The 12,582-nt window shown below is 38.5% G+C and overlaps 1 protein-coding gene across 2 annotated transcripts in view; it reads right to left on the reverse strand.

Moving 5' to 3' along the window:
- Positions 1-2,795: 2,795 nt before the first annotated feature.
- ell2 (elongation factor for RNA polymerase II 2) overlaps positions 2,796-12,582 on the reverse strand; it is a 168,102-nt gene continuing 158,315 nt past the window's right edge. Inside the window, exons 10-12 of one of the 2 annotated variants that reach the window (XM_078565467.1) lie at positions 6,840-7,011; positions 5,515-5,559; positions 2,796-2,991 (exon numbers count right to left, since the gene is read on the reverse strand). In XM_078565467.1, the coding sequence (XP_078421593.1) occupies positions 2,875-2,991; positions 5,515-5,559; positions 6,840-7,011 (334 nt within the window). In that variant the 3' untranslated portion in view covers positions 2,796-2,874. Of the gene's footprint in view, positions 2,992-5,514; positions 5,578-6,839; positions 7,012-12,582 lie in introns of both variants that reach the window. The other variant, XM_078565458.1, reaches the window with a different exon arrangement.

Raw genomic sequence — 12,582 nt, forward strand, 5'->3', positions numbered from 1 at the left:
AGTACTTTCTGGCTTCAGGTTTGAATAGGGCTTTGGTTCAAAATTTAGATCCTCTAAATACAAAGTCGAAACTTTAAGACTATGCTAAAGACAAAAATGTCTTTCCCTAAACCATGTACTAGGATGCATATTTAGTATGCCAGATCATACTCCTTAGCCTGAAAAACAATTTTAATTACACTAAGGAACATAGATAAAGTGTTGACTTTATGACCATTCTTTAGCATTGATGGAACTGGTGAAATAAATCAGTTTCATGTATGAAAAGGATCTGGGTTACAGGACAAACCTCCAACAATACACCATTCTTTTCTCAAGCAAACTACCACAGATCTGGCATATACATTCCCTACTGTGAGGCCACAATGACTCCACTAGGTTTCTACAAAATAAAGCAACAACAACAAAAGGCAGCTCAGTAGCACTTAGTATTGTAAAGTGATAGGCACTTCCAAAAATTAAATTTCTCCATTTTGATTTGGCACTTATTCCTAGTGGCTACATTATAACTACTAGCAAATGTATGCCAATTAAAGGTGTTATTATTTGGGCAAGGAGACAAAACTAGAAAGAGTTTGTACCCAAGTACCATTACAAAAATTAAAGAAGTCTTTAATGAATAATGCACATCAAAATTAATCTTCAGGTATATGCTAGCTATGCAGTGGAATGGTTTCAAAGTGGATATATATCCAGTGACTGCAAAATAGGAAATCCCAAAAGTCTTACTGTAGATATCTAATACAATTAAGCAGATGTATATTTTTACAATGTCAATTCTAGATCAGATGGCTTCATGGCATTCCAGAAAGCTTGAAAAGTTACGGTGTTGCAATAGGTGAATGTTTTGCTGCATCTGAGCATGTTCATATCTAATACAAATGAGTAACATCACTGAATTTTAAGACTGGATGAGGTATACGAATCAAAATGCCATAAATGGAATCTAATTTTTGTAAATTACATTGATGTCAAATACTATCCAATATTATTGATGCTCAGAATTTACCAGCGTGGACAGATCTCTAGTCAACAGAAGTTTTTTTTAGATAAACCTAAACAACTCAAAAAAAAAGTGAAACACTAATTTAAAACATCCACAAATTATCACTGCAAATGTCATTAATGTAATAACTTTGGGTATTTGATTAAAACAATCTTGGCTTAATTCATAAGGTTCCTTTTTAAAGATGGGAATAACTGGTAAAGCACCAATATAAAATAATTGTGAAGTGTGAATCAAGTTTATAGTCCTTGGTCGATCCCATTCCAGTGATTTATACCGTAAAAACACCATGAAAATTTAAACATTTTGACTCACCCTTTTTAACACCTAAACTATAATGATTAACATTAGTCCGAGATACGAAGAGCAAGTTTCATGGTTTACAGCATGGTTAAGATACCAGCATTTGGACTGAAGCTGGAGACACAGGAATTTATTGAAGATTCAACCAAACAATTTGGCAAACTTTCCAACACTCATTTGTAAACATTATGCTTCCCTTTTCACTTGGCAGCATTTTGAAAAGACAAAAAAATTACATAGATTATTAGTCTTAATATTTATCCAAAACCTTGCATCTTCCAACCAAATAACTTAATGTTCCCACATGATAAATTAACTACCATATCAATAGGTATTATACCAACTGAAATGCAATGCACTGGTTTAAGTACAGAGACACATTATAAATTCAAATGATTTCATTGTGCTGTTCGATGGTCACAGTATAATTAAATACATCTGTTTTCAGTTATATTCCTGGCACGCAGGAGAATAAATTTTAAATAAACTCGTACATGCAGGCGACTGCTTCTTTGTATATAATTTGTTTTCAAAAATACTTTAGTAGTATACAAATAAGTCTCCTACATGAAGGTTAGTTTCTTAATTTCCCCAAAACTATAAGATCTCTTTCAAATTTTGCACAGTAGCAACGCTTCCATGTTAATAAAGCTGATAAATCACTTGAAATGGAAAGGCTTTCATTTCCATGGAGGAAGTAGTACATTTATAGGAAAATACCTACAATAACACTCATCAGTTGTTTTGTCCTGAGCATTTGGCTACAGAAAGCAGCTTAGTCTCTTCCCCCTCAAGATGTATACTACATTTACACACATTTACACAGGCACTCTCACTCACACATGCACATATTGGGTAGTTCACAGTTAGCTTCCCAATTGTACAGGATAGAAGGAAGCTATGTGTAACTAATGGTCACTCTACTAAGTGTACATAAGAAAACACCTTAAGGCAAGGGGCACAGGAGTTGACTTTGTTTGCATTTTTAGCATATGGTTTGAAATTGCAGCACAGTGTAAAGAGTTATAGGCAGTTTGTAGTGCTTGTCATACTTTTCCACATCTTTTAACATTTCTATGAATACTTTTTTGAAAACTATTTGTGCAAATTGCCTTAGGAACATTCAACCACTTAAGGCAAAGTGTTTAAATTAGCAGAATGTAGCAAGTACCACATACCTTTGTTTATTCAACTGTCACATATAGTTTGTTGTTAGTGCTATCAATTGTTAATGCAGAAATCAAATCAGGACAGCCCAAGTACTGAGTCTAATATGATCAGTATGGATAAACAAAAACATATTGGCATAAGAGTAAAAAGGAAGATGGAGGTTCTAAAGCTAAGAGCATCAATTTAAAAGAAACGGGTGTAGGGTGGGGGCAGCACAGGTGTTCAGGGAAGTAACAGAACTCAAATCAAATCATGAAACTTCTGAAAACTTTCAGAAATCTCTTGACACCATTCCTAGAATAAATGTTTTCCAAAATTCAAAATATATTAGCTTTTAATGTTATTACACATCTCCTTCTGATCATAGAAGAATATTGCAAACTGTCCAGTGAGTTCTAATGCCACGATTGTAGCTGTTGCTTGTCATAGTCTGCTATTAGTCTCTTAATGTGAGCCAGTTTGTTATGCAGGTATTCACATCTATGTTTCTCTTCATGGTAATTGGGACTATTCTGTAAACACAAAAGGAAAAGAATGTGAATTTCAAATAGTACTTAAATGCTTTACCCTACTTGAATTCATAATCAGTGGCATGAAAAAACACAAAATATATAGTCATTTCATTTGGTCATGCTGTAACAATTAGAATTTATTGCAGCATTCGATGCTCGATGATATGTTTTAATACAATTCTTTAAAAAGAAGGAATGGTACAACTCAACTCACTCCTTTTATGACTGGAATAGTCTTACCCACAGTAAAAACATATAAGCAAGATTACTTTCTCACTCCTTAGTCAATACATTCTCAAACAGTTCAACAATTCACATTGGAAAGTTACTTAGATAGTCCAGGGGACTCATGCACATAAATGAAACACACATCACACCTGCTTGATTAATATACTTGATTTTTTAAAAATGACATTATTTTCCATTCATTTTACTTTGGACACAAAAAATTTTGATTCTTTTTCTCTTAATAATTGTTACTGTTATTAATCAGAGAGGCATTGTCTCAAAGTGCAAGGCCATTGTGGACAGAGATAATGGGCTGGATTTTCATTCTCAAAGCAGCTAGTAGGTGTCGGGAAAATTCTTGGCTCGGGTGCCTGCCTCAGGAGTAAGTGCCAACAAGGACGGGATTTTCATTGTGGGGAAGGGGGTGGGGGCGGCTGTAGTCAGGCCAGCCAACACAGGAAAAAGTTTGGCGGCAGTCACAGGTGCTGCCAGGTGTGGAGGTGGGCTGTTTAAAAGGCCTGCCTCAGTGCTGTGGGATTTCATCCCAGCTATGACAAAAACAGAAAGGCCCTCCATTCCTCACTCCTTACACCCCCTCAACCCCCACACACTCCCCATGCCCCATCCACGCCACCTCATGCCACCAACCATCCCTATGGTCCCTCATGGCCCTATGCCAGTATGGCACTTCCATGCCCATTCACCCACTATACACTGTATAGAAGCAACGAACCCTATAGTGACAGTAGGATGTGTAAAAAAAAACTTTATATAAAGTCATTCATTGATAACTTTCCATTTTCTTAAAAAAGACCTTTTTAAAACAGGCCAATAAAAGTGTCAATCATCCAGATCCTTTATAGTATCAATAGCAGAAACTGCAAGCACTTGAAACCTCTATCTTGTATAAATAAACATTGTGAAATTGACAGCGCTGACAGAGGTTTCAAGTGCTTGCAGTTTCTGCTATTGATAATTTAAAGGGTCTGGATGGTTGATACTTATATTGGCATGTAGCAAAAAGCATTTTAAAAAAGTGGAAAGTTATCAATGGATGACTGTTTTCTTTTAAGCTTTTTTTTTACACATCCGTCACAATAGGGTTCATTGCTTCTATATACTGTATAGTAGGTCAATGGGCATGGAAGCGCCATAGCTTGGCATGGGGGGCATGAGGAGCTATAGGGGTTGTCTGGAAGGCACACCTTGGCATGGAGGCCATAGGGGTTATGGGGGGCATACCTTGGCATGGGGCATAAAGAGGACCTTTTGAACTGGTATGGTTCATGACACCTCTGAGGTGCCATGAACCACGATTCTTTGAAAAGCTGGCCCAACTCCATGAAAATTATGGAGGACTAGGACATGCCTATCCCTGCAAAGGAGCCAGCCAGGTTGGGAGTGCAGGGTACAAGCTCTCGATACGAAGCAACCCGCGCCCTTAAAAGGCACTCCTGAAAATCGGAAACCATGGGAATTGGGTCAGGCCAGAATCAGGACCCGCCCACCATTTTTAAAGGGCTCCCAAGTCATTCCAACTTGGCGAGAATCCAGCAGAATGACATGCAAAAACAAAATACAACTGTTTTAAGTTACGTAGGATTTTTGGTATATTAAGCCTGATTGTTGTGATCTTACAGTTGAACTCACCTGCCAATATTCTCTATTCACAGCAACCAAAATCTGCTCAAAACTACAATTCAAGTCACCTAGAAGCATCTGCCGCATTTACATTTGGGAACCATTCTCCTTGCTTTCAAAATCTATTTATTGCACTATTTATATTGCAGGATATAGTCTTCTGTTGCACTGCATCACTATTTAAGAAAGTACAAATCCAAATATCCATACATGTGCAGCAATTTGGCATTTGTGATTTCTTGCAGAGGGCTACTAGTTCCCCCCCACACTTTTCTCTCTCCCTGAGAAAGGTTGGGATGGCAATGTACAGGATAGCAGGAGAAAAGCACTTCAAGAAGTGGGTGAGAGTGCTCAACGATGAGCATCTTTGACAACTTTGAACTTCCAATGCACTGCACAGGAGTGCCATCCTGTACTGTGTCCAAATCCTGGAGTGGGGCTTTACCCCACAACTTTGACTCAGAGGACAGACTGTTACCAAGGAGGAAACTGACTTAAGTATAAACTAATTCATATGAAATGTTTGGGAAAAATAATTTAAAAATCAAGAAAAACTGAACAGAATGTGGCATTACTTTTTAACTTCAATCTAATACAAACTGGGAGGGACAATAAAGGTGAAGAGACTGCACCGTTCTGAAACTAATCACTAACCTTTGTAATTTTCCAGTACTCTTGCAAAACTTCCTCATCGATAATCTGCAAACAAGTGGAGATCTGTTAGGAGCCAAAATGATGTCACGGTTAAGGACATTACACTGTATCTTTCTCAAGTTTTAATGTCTCATTGTTTAAAATAGGAAGTGCAAAGAGAACAATGGATACACTTTTTTTTAAAAGCACTCTGCTTTGCAAATCAATGCACATAAATTACTAGAAAGATGCACATAAAAATAAACAATTAACTATGGAAAGCTAAGTATCTGACCTGTAACATCAATTAATTTCAGTGGGACCCAGAGTTAAAAAAAACACAGGTGAACAGCGTAGCCATAAAACATTAAGAGAACATATAACCTTGGAATTCACTGTTCCAACACAGGTTGCTTTTTTAGATTTACTAATTGGGTTGACAAAAATCTAGCAGAGAGAGAGCAGGTAGCTGATAAACAAGGCTAAATGATAAACATTTTCATTAAACTTTCCTCACTGAAGTCGCAGAATTGCCATCAAGCAGACGCATGCATTGAATAAGTGCTGAAATCTGTCACTTCAATGTAAATTGTAATAATGAATCATTTAAATTAATTGATAGTATAGCTAGTAGTATTGTGAATGGGATGTTCAATATGCTTTGAAATGGAGGGGGATTTTTGGAAAGAATTATTTCCAGTCCAATCAGCCAATTCCAAATTAACTTGCCAGTACTTGCCTAGAAAGAACAAATCAAAACCTTGTGGTGACATGCACCTGGCTTTTATAAATGTGAGGATATTTAAGAACAGTCACTTGCTTGGCTCCTCAGTTGGGGTTACTAAGTTGTGCTAGATGACCAACAAAAGAGGAAAATAAATTAAAAACACCTTAAAAGTTTCGTCTCTTCGTGGGAAGAGTTATGGGAGTTGCAGCTACCTTCTGCTATATACTTATTTGTAATTGTGAGCTAGTCTATAGTAATTCATGCTTACAATGAGTATACTATGCCCCCCAAAACAAATATGAATCTATCACTAGGAGGAGCAAGAGTGTGCAAATGCTTGGCTATACTCCTCCCTCCTCCACTCCACTCATGTTGCTTGGTGAAATATACAAGTAAAACACTGAACCCCACAAGAATTAATTACACATAGGATAAATTCAGTTAGGCTACAGTCCCAGCATTAAGACTTGAATTGAAGCCTGGAGCATAGCATCACTGGCTTTACATATGAAGCTAAACTCAAACAACATAGAAAGGCTTTGTTAACCGATTTAGATTTTTTGTTCTATGTTAAACAGCTGCAAGTTTTAAACAGCTGGATGTGTGTCTGTGTCAATACCTTATACTCTTCAGTGTCAGGAGAAAGACGCTTTCGCTCTGCATCCAGCTGCAAAAATCGCTTGGTCACCCTCTCTAACCTGGCGTGCAGGTTTCGGTATTCACCATACTCTGCATTAAAGTCATCTTTGTAGTTTTGTCTCTGCTCATGTGACATAATGGCTGCATATTTGCTGTTGAATAAAAAGAGTAAAATTAAAATTACACATCATAAGTGTGTCTCTCATTTTCAAGCTACAGTCCAAAAAGTTTGTTTTTCAGTAATCATGATAGACAATGTAAAGGAAAACAAGGTTAAAGAGAAAAACGATAAATTTTCACTCTAGATGGCTTCACTTTTTTAAAGAACATCTTTTGCTATCCAACCAAAGAATGACATTGCCAAGATACATTAGAACAACACGCAGTTGATGGCTACAGTTCATTTATTGACTCAAATTCCTGATTTAAGTTGTATCGTTGTGAGGCGACGGAAAGCAGACAACTACCTAAATGGAGAGTGGGGGGTGGTGGGAAGGTGCTGCTTTGTTACCAGTTCACTTTTACAAAATTTGTAGCTTCCAGCTCATCAATAACATGTCAGAGGCATGGACAAGGAGGAAGTAGAAAGAGGGTTTTGTTTTCCCTCCCAAGTGGGTAATGTTATGAGTGTGAGGTTTTAGAAGATGGTTATGTTTTAAACAGTCTCTTTAATTCAAGTGGAGTAATGGAGAGGGGTATGTGATGATCCACTGGTTCTGCCCAAAGATAAGCCTTTGTGACCTGGTTGCCATGGGCACTGGGGCCCAGGTCAAGTCCTATTAAAACCCAAGTGCCAGCTTTCACACCTGGTCACAAAGGAGGAAGAGCTGGTTTTGCTATGGGCAGACTTACAGACTTACTGACAGAGAGAGAGAGAGACTGTGAGTGCACACATCCCAGAGAGACATGGGGAAAGAGCAGCTGCTGTAGGAAATCAATTCAGGGATTTTCAGAAGACTGAGGGAAATGGCTTTCAGTGGATACTGGATGTTATGATTCAATGACATGAGGAGAAGTGAGCCTGTTGGAAGCTGGGAGTAACTTTGGACCAATTCCTGCAAAGACTACAATTCTGCCAAGAGTGCAGTGCAACATATAAATGGCATGGGATTTTCAGTCATGATAGGAAGTTAAGGGGCCAGGTGTATATTTTTTCCGTATTTTAGTATATTAGTTGCCTATTAATTAATGTTTAGTCAATGTTGATTTTAGTTTGTTAAAGTCTTAAAACGTGAGATCTTATTGTGTGATCCTGAGTCAGCCACTGATAATTAAAATCTCTTTTAAAAGTTACCGGTTTCTACAGGGATCATATATAGATGCTACTGTACTAACAGAACATTTATTTTTAAATATCTCTTTACATATTCAGAAGAGCTAGATGGTTTGTAATCTGCTCACCAATGCTCAGTTTGGATACTGCCAAGACCAGCTGGCTCCAGGGATCATTACAGCATCAGTCTAAACACAGAACATTCTAGTGCTTTCGCTTGTGCTACTTTATCTGAAATCTGTTCCTCATATTGATCACAATGTGCAAAGAGTTTCCAAACATCTGTCCTAAAATTAGTTTTCACTTGACTGAACTGGTGTCTTAGTTTTACTCTGGCAATTTAATTTAAAGTAATATTTCAACTTCGCTTTTATCATTCTATTGATCTTAAATATCTCAATAAAATCACCTCTGAATCAACACCTTCCTAGGCTGTAAAGCCTAACTGTCTCCAGTTGTTCATCATAATACAGTGCCAATCCTAGAGATCAGCTTCAGAGCTCTTCTCTGAATTGCCTCCAGCACCTGAAACCCTCTCTTAATGCTGTCACGGTGGCTCTTACTCAAAACTATGCAATTTGATCACTACTTCCTCTGACTTATATTGTTTTAATTAATACTTCAACATTCTATTGGCTTTGTTTGCTGCTCTGCATTGGATGGACAGGTTTAGCGTCAAATCAAAGACTTATAGGTCTCTTTCAGCTTCATATTTGGTTAGTTTTGCACCTTTCAAAGTGTGCATTTATTGTCTATTCCACCTGACATGCAATATAGATCCTACATCATGCAGTGGGCATGTTGGTGTGAAGAAGATTTGCCCACTATAAATGGTGGATGTATAACCAACAAATTTAAACAGTACTGTACCTCTCTCCTACTAGGAATTAGTTTTGGCAGAATCTCTTGGGTGGCTGCTTTATCTTAATTTTTATACTGTGTTGCAAAAGAATACTCTCCTCCTTTCAAATGTAAATCACCTGCATGAATCTGATTGGAGGTGGCGATGGTGAATGAGCGAGTGAGAGAGAGAAAGCGTGCATGCGAGCGAGCGTGAGTGAGTGACCAGCTACACCTGATTGGTGCGTTTCCTAAAAAAGCAAGGAAGAATGTCACAGGACAGAGGTAGGTAATTGATTGGTATGTTTTAAGCATTTTTTTCTCTAAATTAGGATAGTGGTTTAAATTAGAAGAAACTGTAAAGTACTGTATTAAATTTACAGCTTAGCTAGTTAAACTAATTAATACAATTTCAAGTGGGTTAAGTGTAACAGTAAGTGAATTAGTATTAAGAGTATTAGCACAGAGGAGATCTAGAGGCATTCACTAAATTAATAGTTTATACAAGGTAGAAATAGATTCTAAAAGAAGGAACAGATTTTTTAGATCATGGATAGGTAGCAGAGACCTGTTGCTTGCAATTCCTGCACCACTTCAGGGAATTACATTTCTCTTGAGAGAAAGTACGAAGGGTCTCGAGCTACTTTAACTCGAGCTCAAGATTTCTGAGCTGGAGGTGCAGCTAGTGTCACTGCAGAGCATCAGTGAGGCTGAGAGTTTCCTGGATACTCATACCAAAGAGAATAGGAATGGAGGCCCTACAGTCAGACTTTCACGACCTAGGGAGGAAGTTAAAAAGTAGGACCTTGAAGATAGTCATATCTGAATCTCTCCCAGTGTCAAGCACTGGAGAGTAAAGATAAGGAGTGGGGAGGGTGGGGTGGGGGGTGGGGTTGGGGATTAATGCATGACCGGAGGCGTGGTCCAGAACAGGGGGCTTCAGATTCTTGGGGCATTGGGATCAGTTCTGGGGCTGGAGACACCTATTCAAAAAGGACATGTTGCATCTCAAATGGGCCTAGGGCCTGTCTTGGCAAGGGGCTTCACTTGTGTGGTTGGGGAGGGTTTAAACTAAATTGGCAGGGGCATGGGCACCAGTATACAGAAGTAGAAAAGATGCACAAAGTAAACAGTAACATATTAAGATAGGAACAGATTAAGGAGGGCATATTGAGGGGCAGGCAGGAAAGTGGAGTTAACACCACAATTGGATCAGCCATGAACTTACCGAATGGTGGAGCAGGTTCGAGGGGCTAAATTGCCTCTTCCTGCTCCTATTTTTTATGTTCTTATGACTATGAGGAATACAAAAACAGGTTTAGAATGCATGTTTGTGAACACACACTGTGGTGAATAAGGTTGGTGAGCTACAAGCACAAATAGCCCTAAAGGAATATGATATAATAGCAACAATGGAAATGTGTCTGAAAAATAGTGAGGACTGGACACTTAATATTCATGAATAGAGAATGTTCAGAAAAGTTAGGGAAGAACAAAAGGGAGTTAAGGCGGCAGTGTTAATTAAGAATAACAGGGTGTTCTTGAGGGGGCAAGGGCAAGAAGCCATTTGGTTACAACTAAAAATCAAAAAAAGATATGTTCATGTTACTGGGGATATTCCTCCAAATAGTGAGAGGGGGAAGATAGAGGAGCAACTCTGCAGGGAAATCAGATGTGCAAGAACTATAGAGTGGTGGGCCTGGATTTTGTGGTTCCAATAATGGAAAACATTAAGAGGTTCGGTGCTTTTGAGGGATGCAATGGCACTGCAACTTTCAACGAGCTCATTTATGTGGAAATCCAGAAGTTGCAGAGTGCCTGATGATCGTCCCACCATTCCCATTTCAAAGGTAATGACCATTAATTCAAATATTTTGTCTGCCTTCAACTTACATGGATTTTTCAGTGCAAAGTACTAGGCTGAAAATCAGTCATTAATCAAGGAGTCAACCCTCCAAATGCTTATGTTTCCAGCCACAAAATAAACAGATGGTAATAATTATGTTGCAAATTGTGTAGGAAAACATTTTTCACGATTCCCACGACACATCTCTTCTACACCAGTCCACCTAAAACCAAAGATTGACAGGAGAAACGGTAATGGAAGAATGGGTGGTATTTAAGGAGGAGATGTTTCAGAACAGGTCAGGTCTTTCAAACAAGAGGGAAAGGCAGGGGAAGCAAAGCTCCTTGGATGACGAGGGGTATAGGGCATATAATGAAACAAAAAAAGGTGTGCGATGCATGTCAGGTGAATTCTTTGAGCAAAAACCAGGCCAAATATAATAAGTTGTGAGGGGAAGTGAAGACAAAAGTAAGATAGGCGGAGAAAGTCAGGTGAATTCGAGCAAAAACCAGGCCAAATATAATAAGTTGTATGGGGAAGTGAAGACAAAAGTAAGACAGGCGGAGAAAGAATATGAGAATAGAATGGCAGTTAACATAAAAGGGATCCAAAAAAATCTTCTACTGGCATGTAGATTGTGAGTAGGTAGTAGGATGCAAAGTAGATCCTTTTAGGGATAAAGTGCATAGAGGTGCAGGTGTACTTTGTTAACGTGTTTTTTTCAAGGTTGAGCTAGACAGATTTTGATCTACATGAGAGTCAAAGATTGTGGGAGGCAGGCAGGAAAGTGGAGTCCAGGCCACAATCAGATCAGCCAAGATCTTACTGAATGGCGGAAAATACACGAGGAGCCACATGGCCTACTCCTGCTCCTATTTCTTATGTTCTTATGTAAGGGCTTGCCATAATCTTCCAAATTTCCCTAGAAGGGTTCCCCAGAAGATTGGAGAGTGGCAAATGTGACACCCTTATTCAAGAAAGGGTGGAAGGACATTCCTAGTAACTACAGTCTGGTCATTTATCATCAGTGGCGGATAAGGCTTTAAATCAACAGGCACTTGGGAGAGGTTTGAGTTAATAAAGGAGAGCCAACATAGATTTGTAAAAGATAGATTGTGCTTGACTAATCTAATTAAATTTTTTGAAGTAACAAGATTGATGAAGGGATTGTAATGGTTCATGTTTATATGGATTTTAAGGAAGCATTGGACAAAGAGCTACATAAAAGGCTGGTTAACAAAATTGGTGCTCACGGAATAGGAGGATTAGTGTCAGCTTGGATAAAAAATTAGCTTTAGGACAAGAAACAAAATGTGGTAAATGGTTGTTTTTCAGACTGGAGGAAGTTTGACCATGGTGTTCCCCAAGGTCCAGAGCATGGGCCACAGTTTCTTTTTGATAAATATAAATTATTTGGATATTGGAGTACAGGTTAAAATTAGTTTGTCAATAATAATTCATTTCTGGGATGTGAACATTGTTGGGTAGGCCAGCATTTGTTGCCCATCCCTAATTGCCTTAGATAAGGTGGCGGTGAGTCTACTTCATGCACTGATGCAGTCTATCTGGTGTAGGTTACTGTTTTGGAGTTCCAGGTTTTTGACCCAACAAGAGCGAAGGAACCGCAGTATAGTTCAAAGTCAGAATGGTGTGTGATTTTGAGAAGAATTTGCAGCCACTGGTGTTCCCATGTGACTGCTGCCTCTTGACGAATTGCTACAGTGCATCTTGTAGATGGTACAAACAGAGGAAGAGCATTTTTTG

This window comes from Cetorhinus maximus, chromosome 2 (assembly GCF_964194155.1).
Source record: "Cetorhinus maximus chromosome 2, sCetMax3.hap1.1, whole genome shotgun sequence".
NCBI classification, from domain to species: Eukaryota; Metazoa; Chordata; class Chondrichthyes; order Lamniformes; family Cetorhinidae; genus Cetorhinus; species Cetorhinus maximus.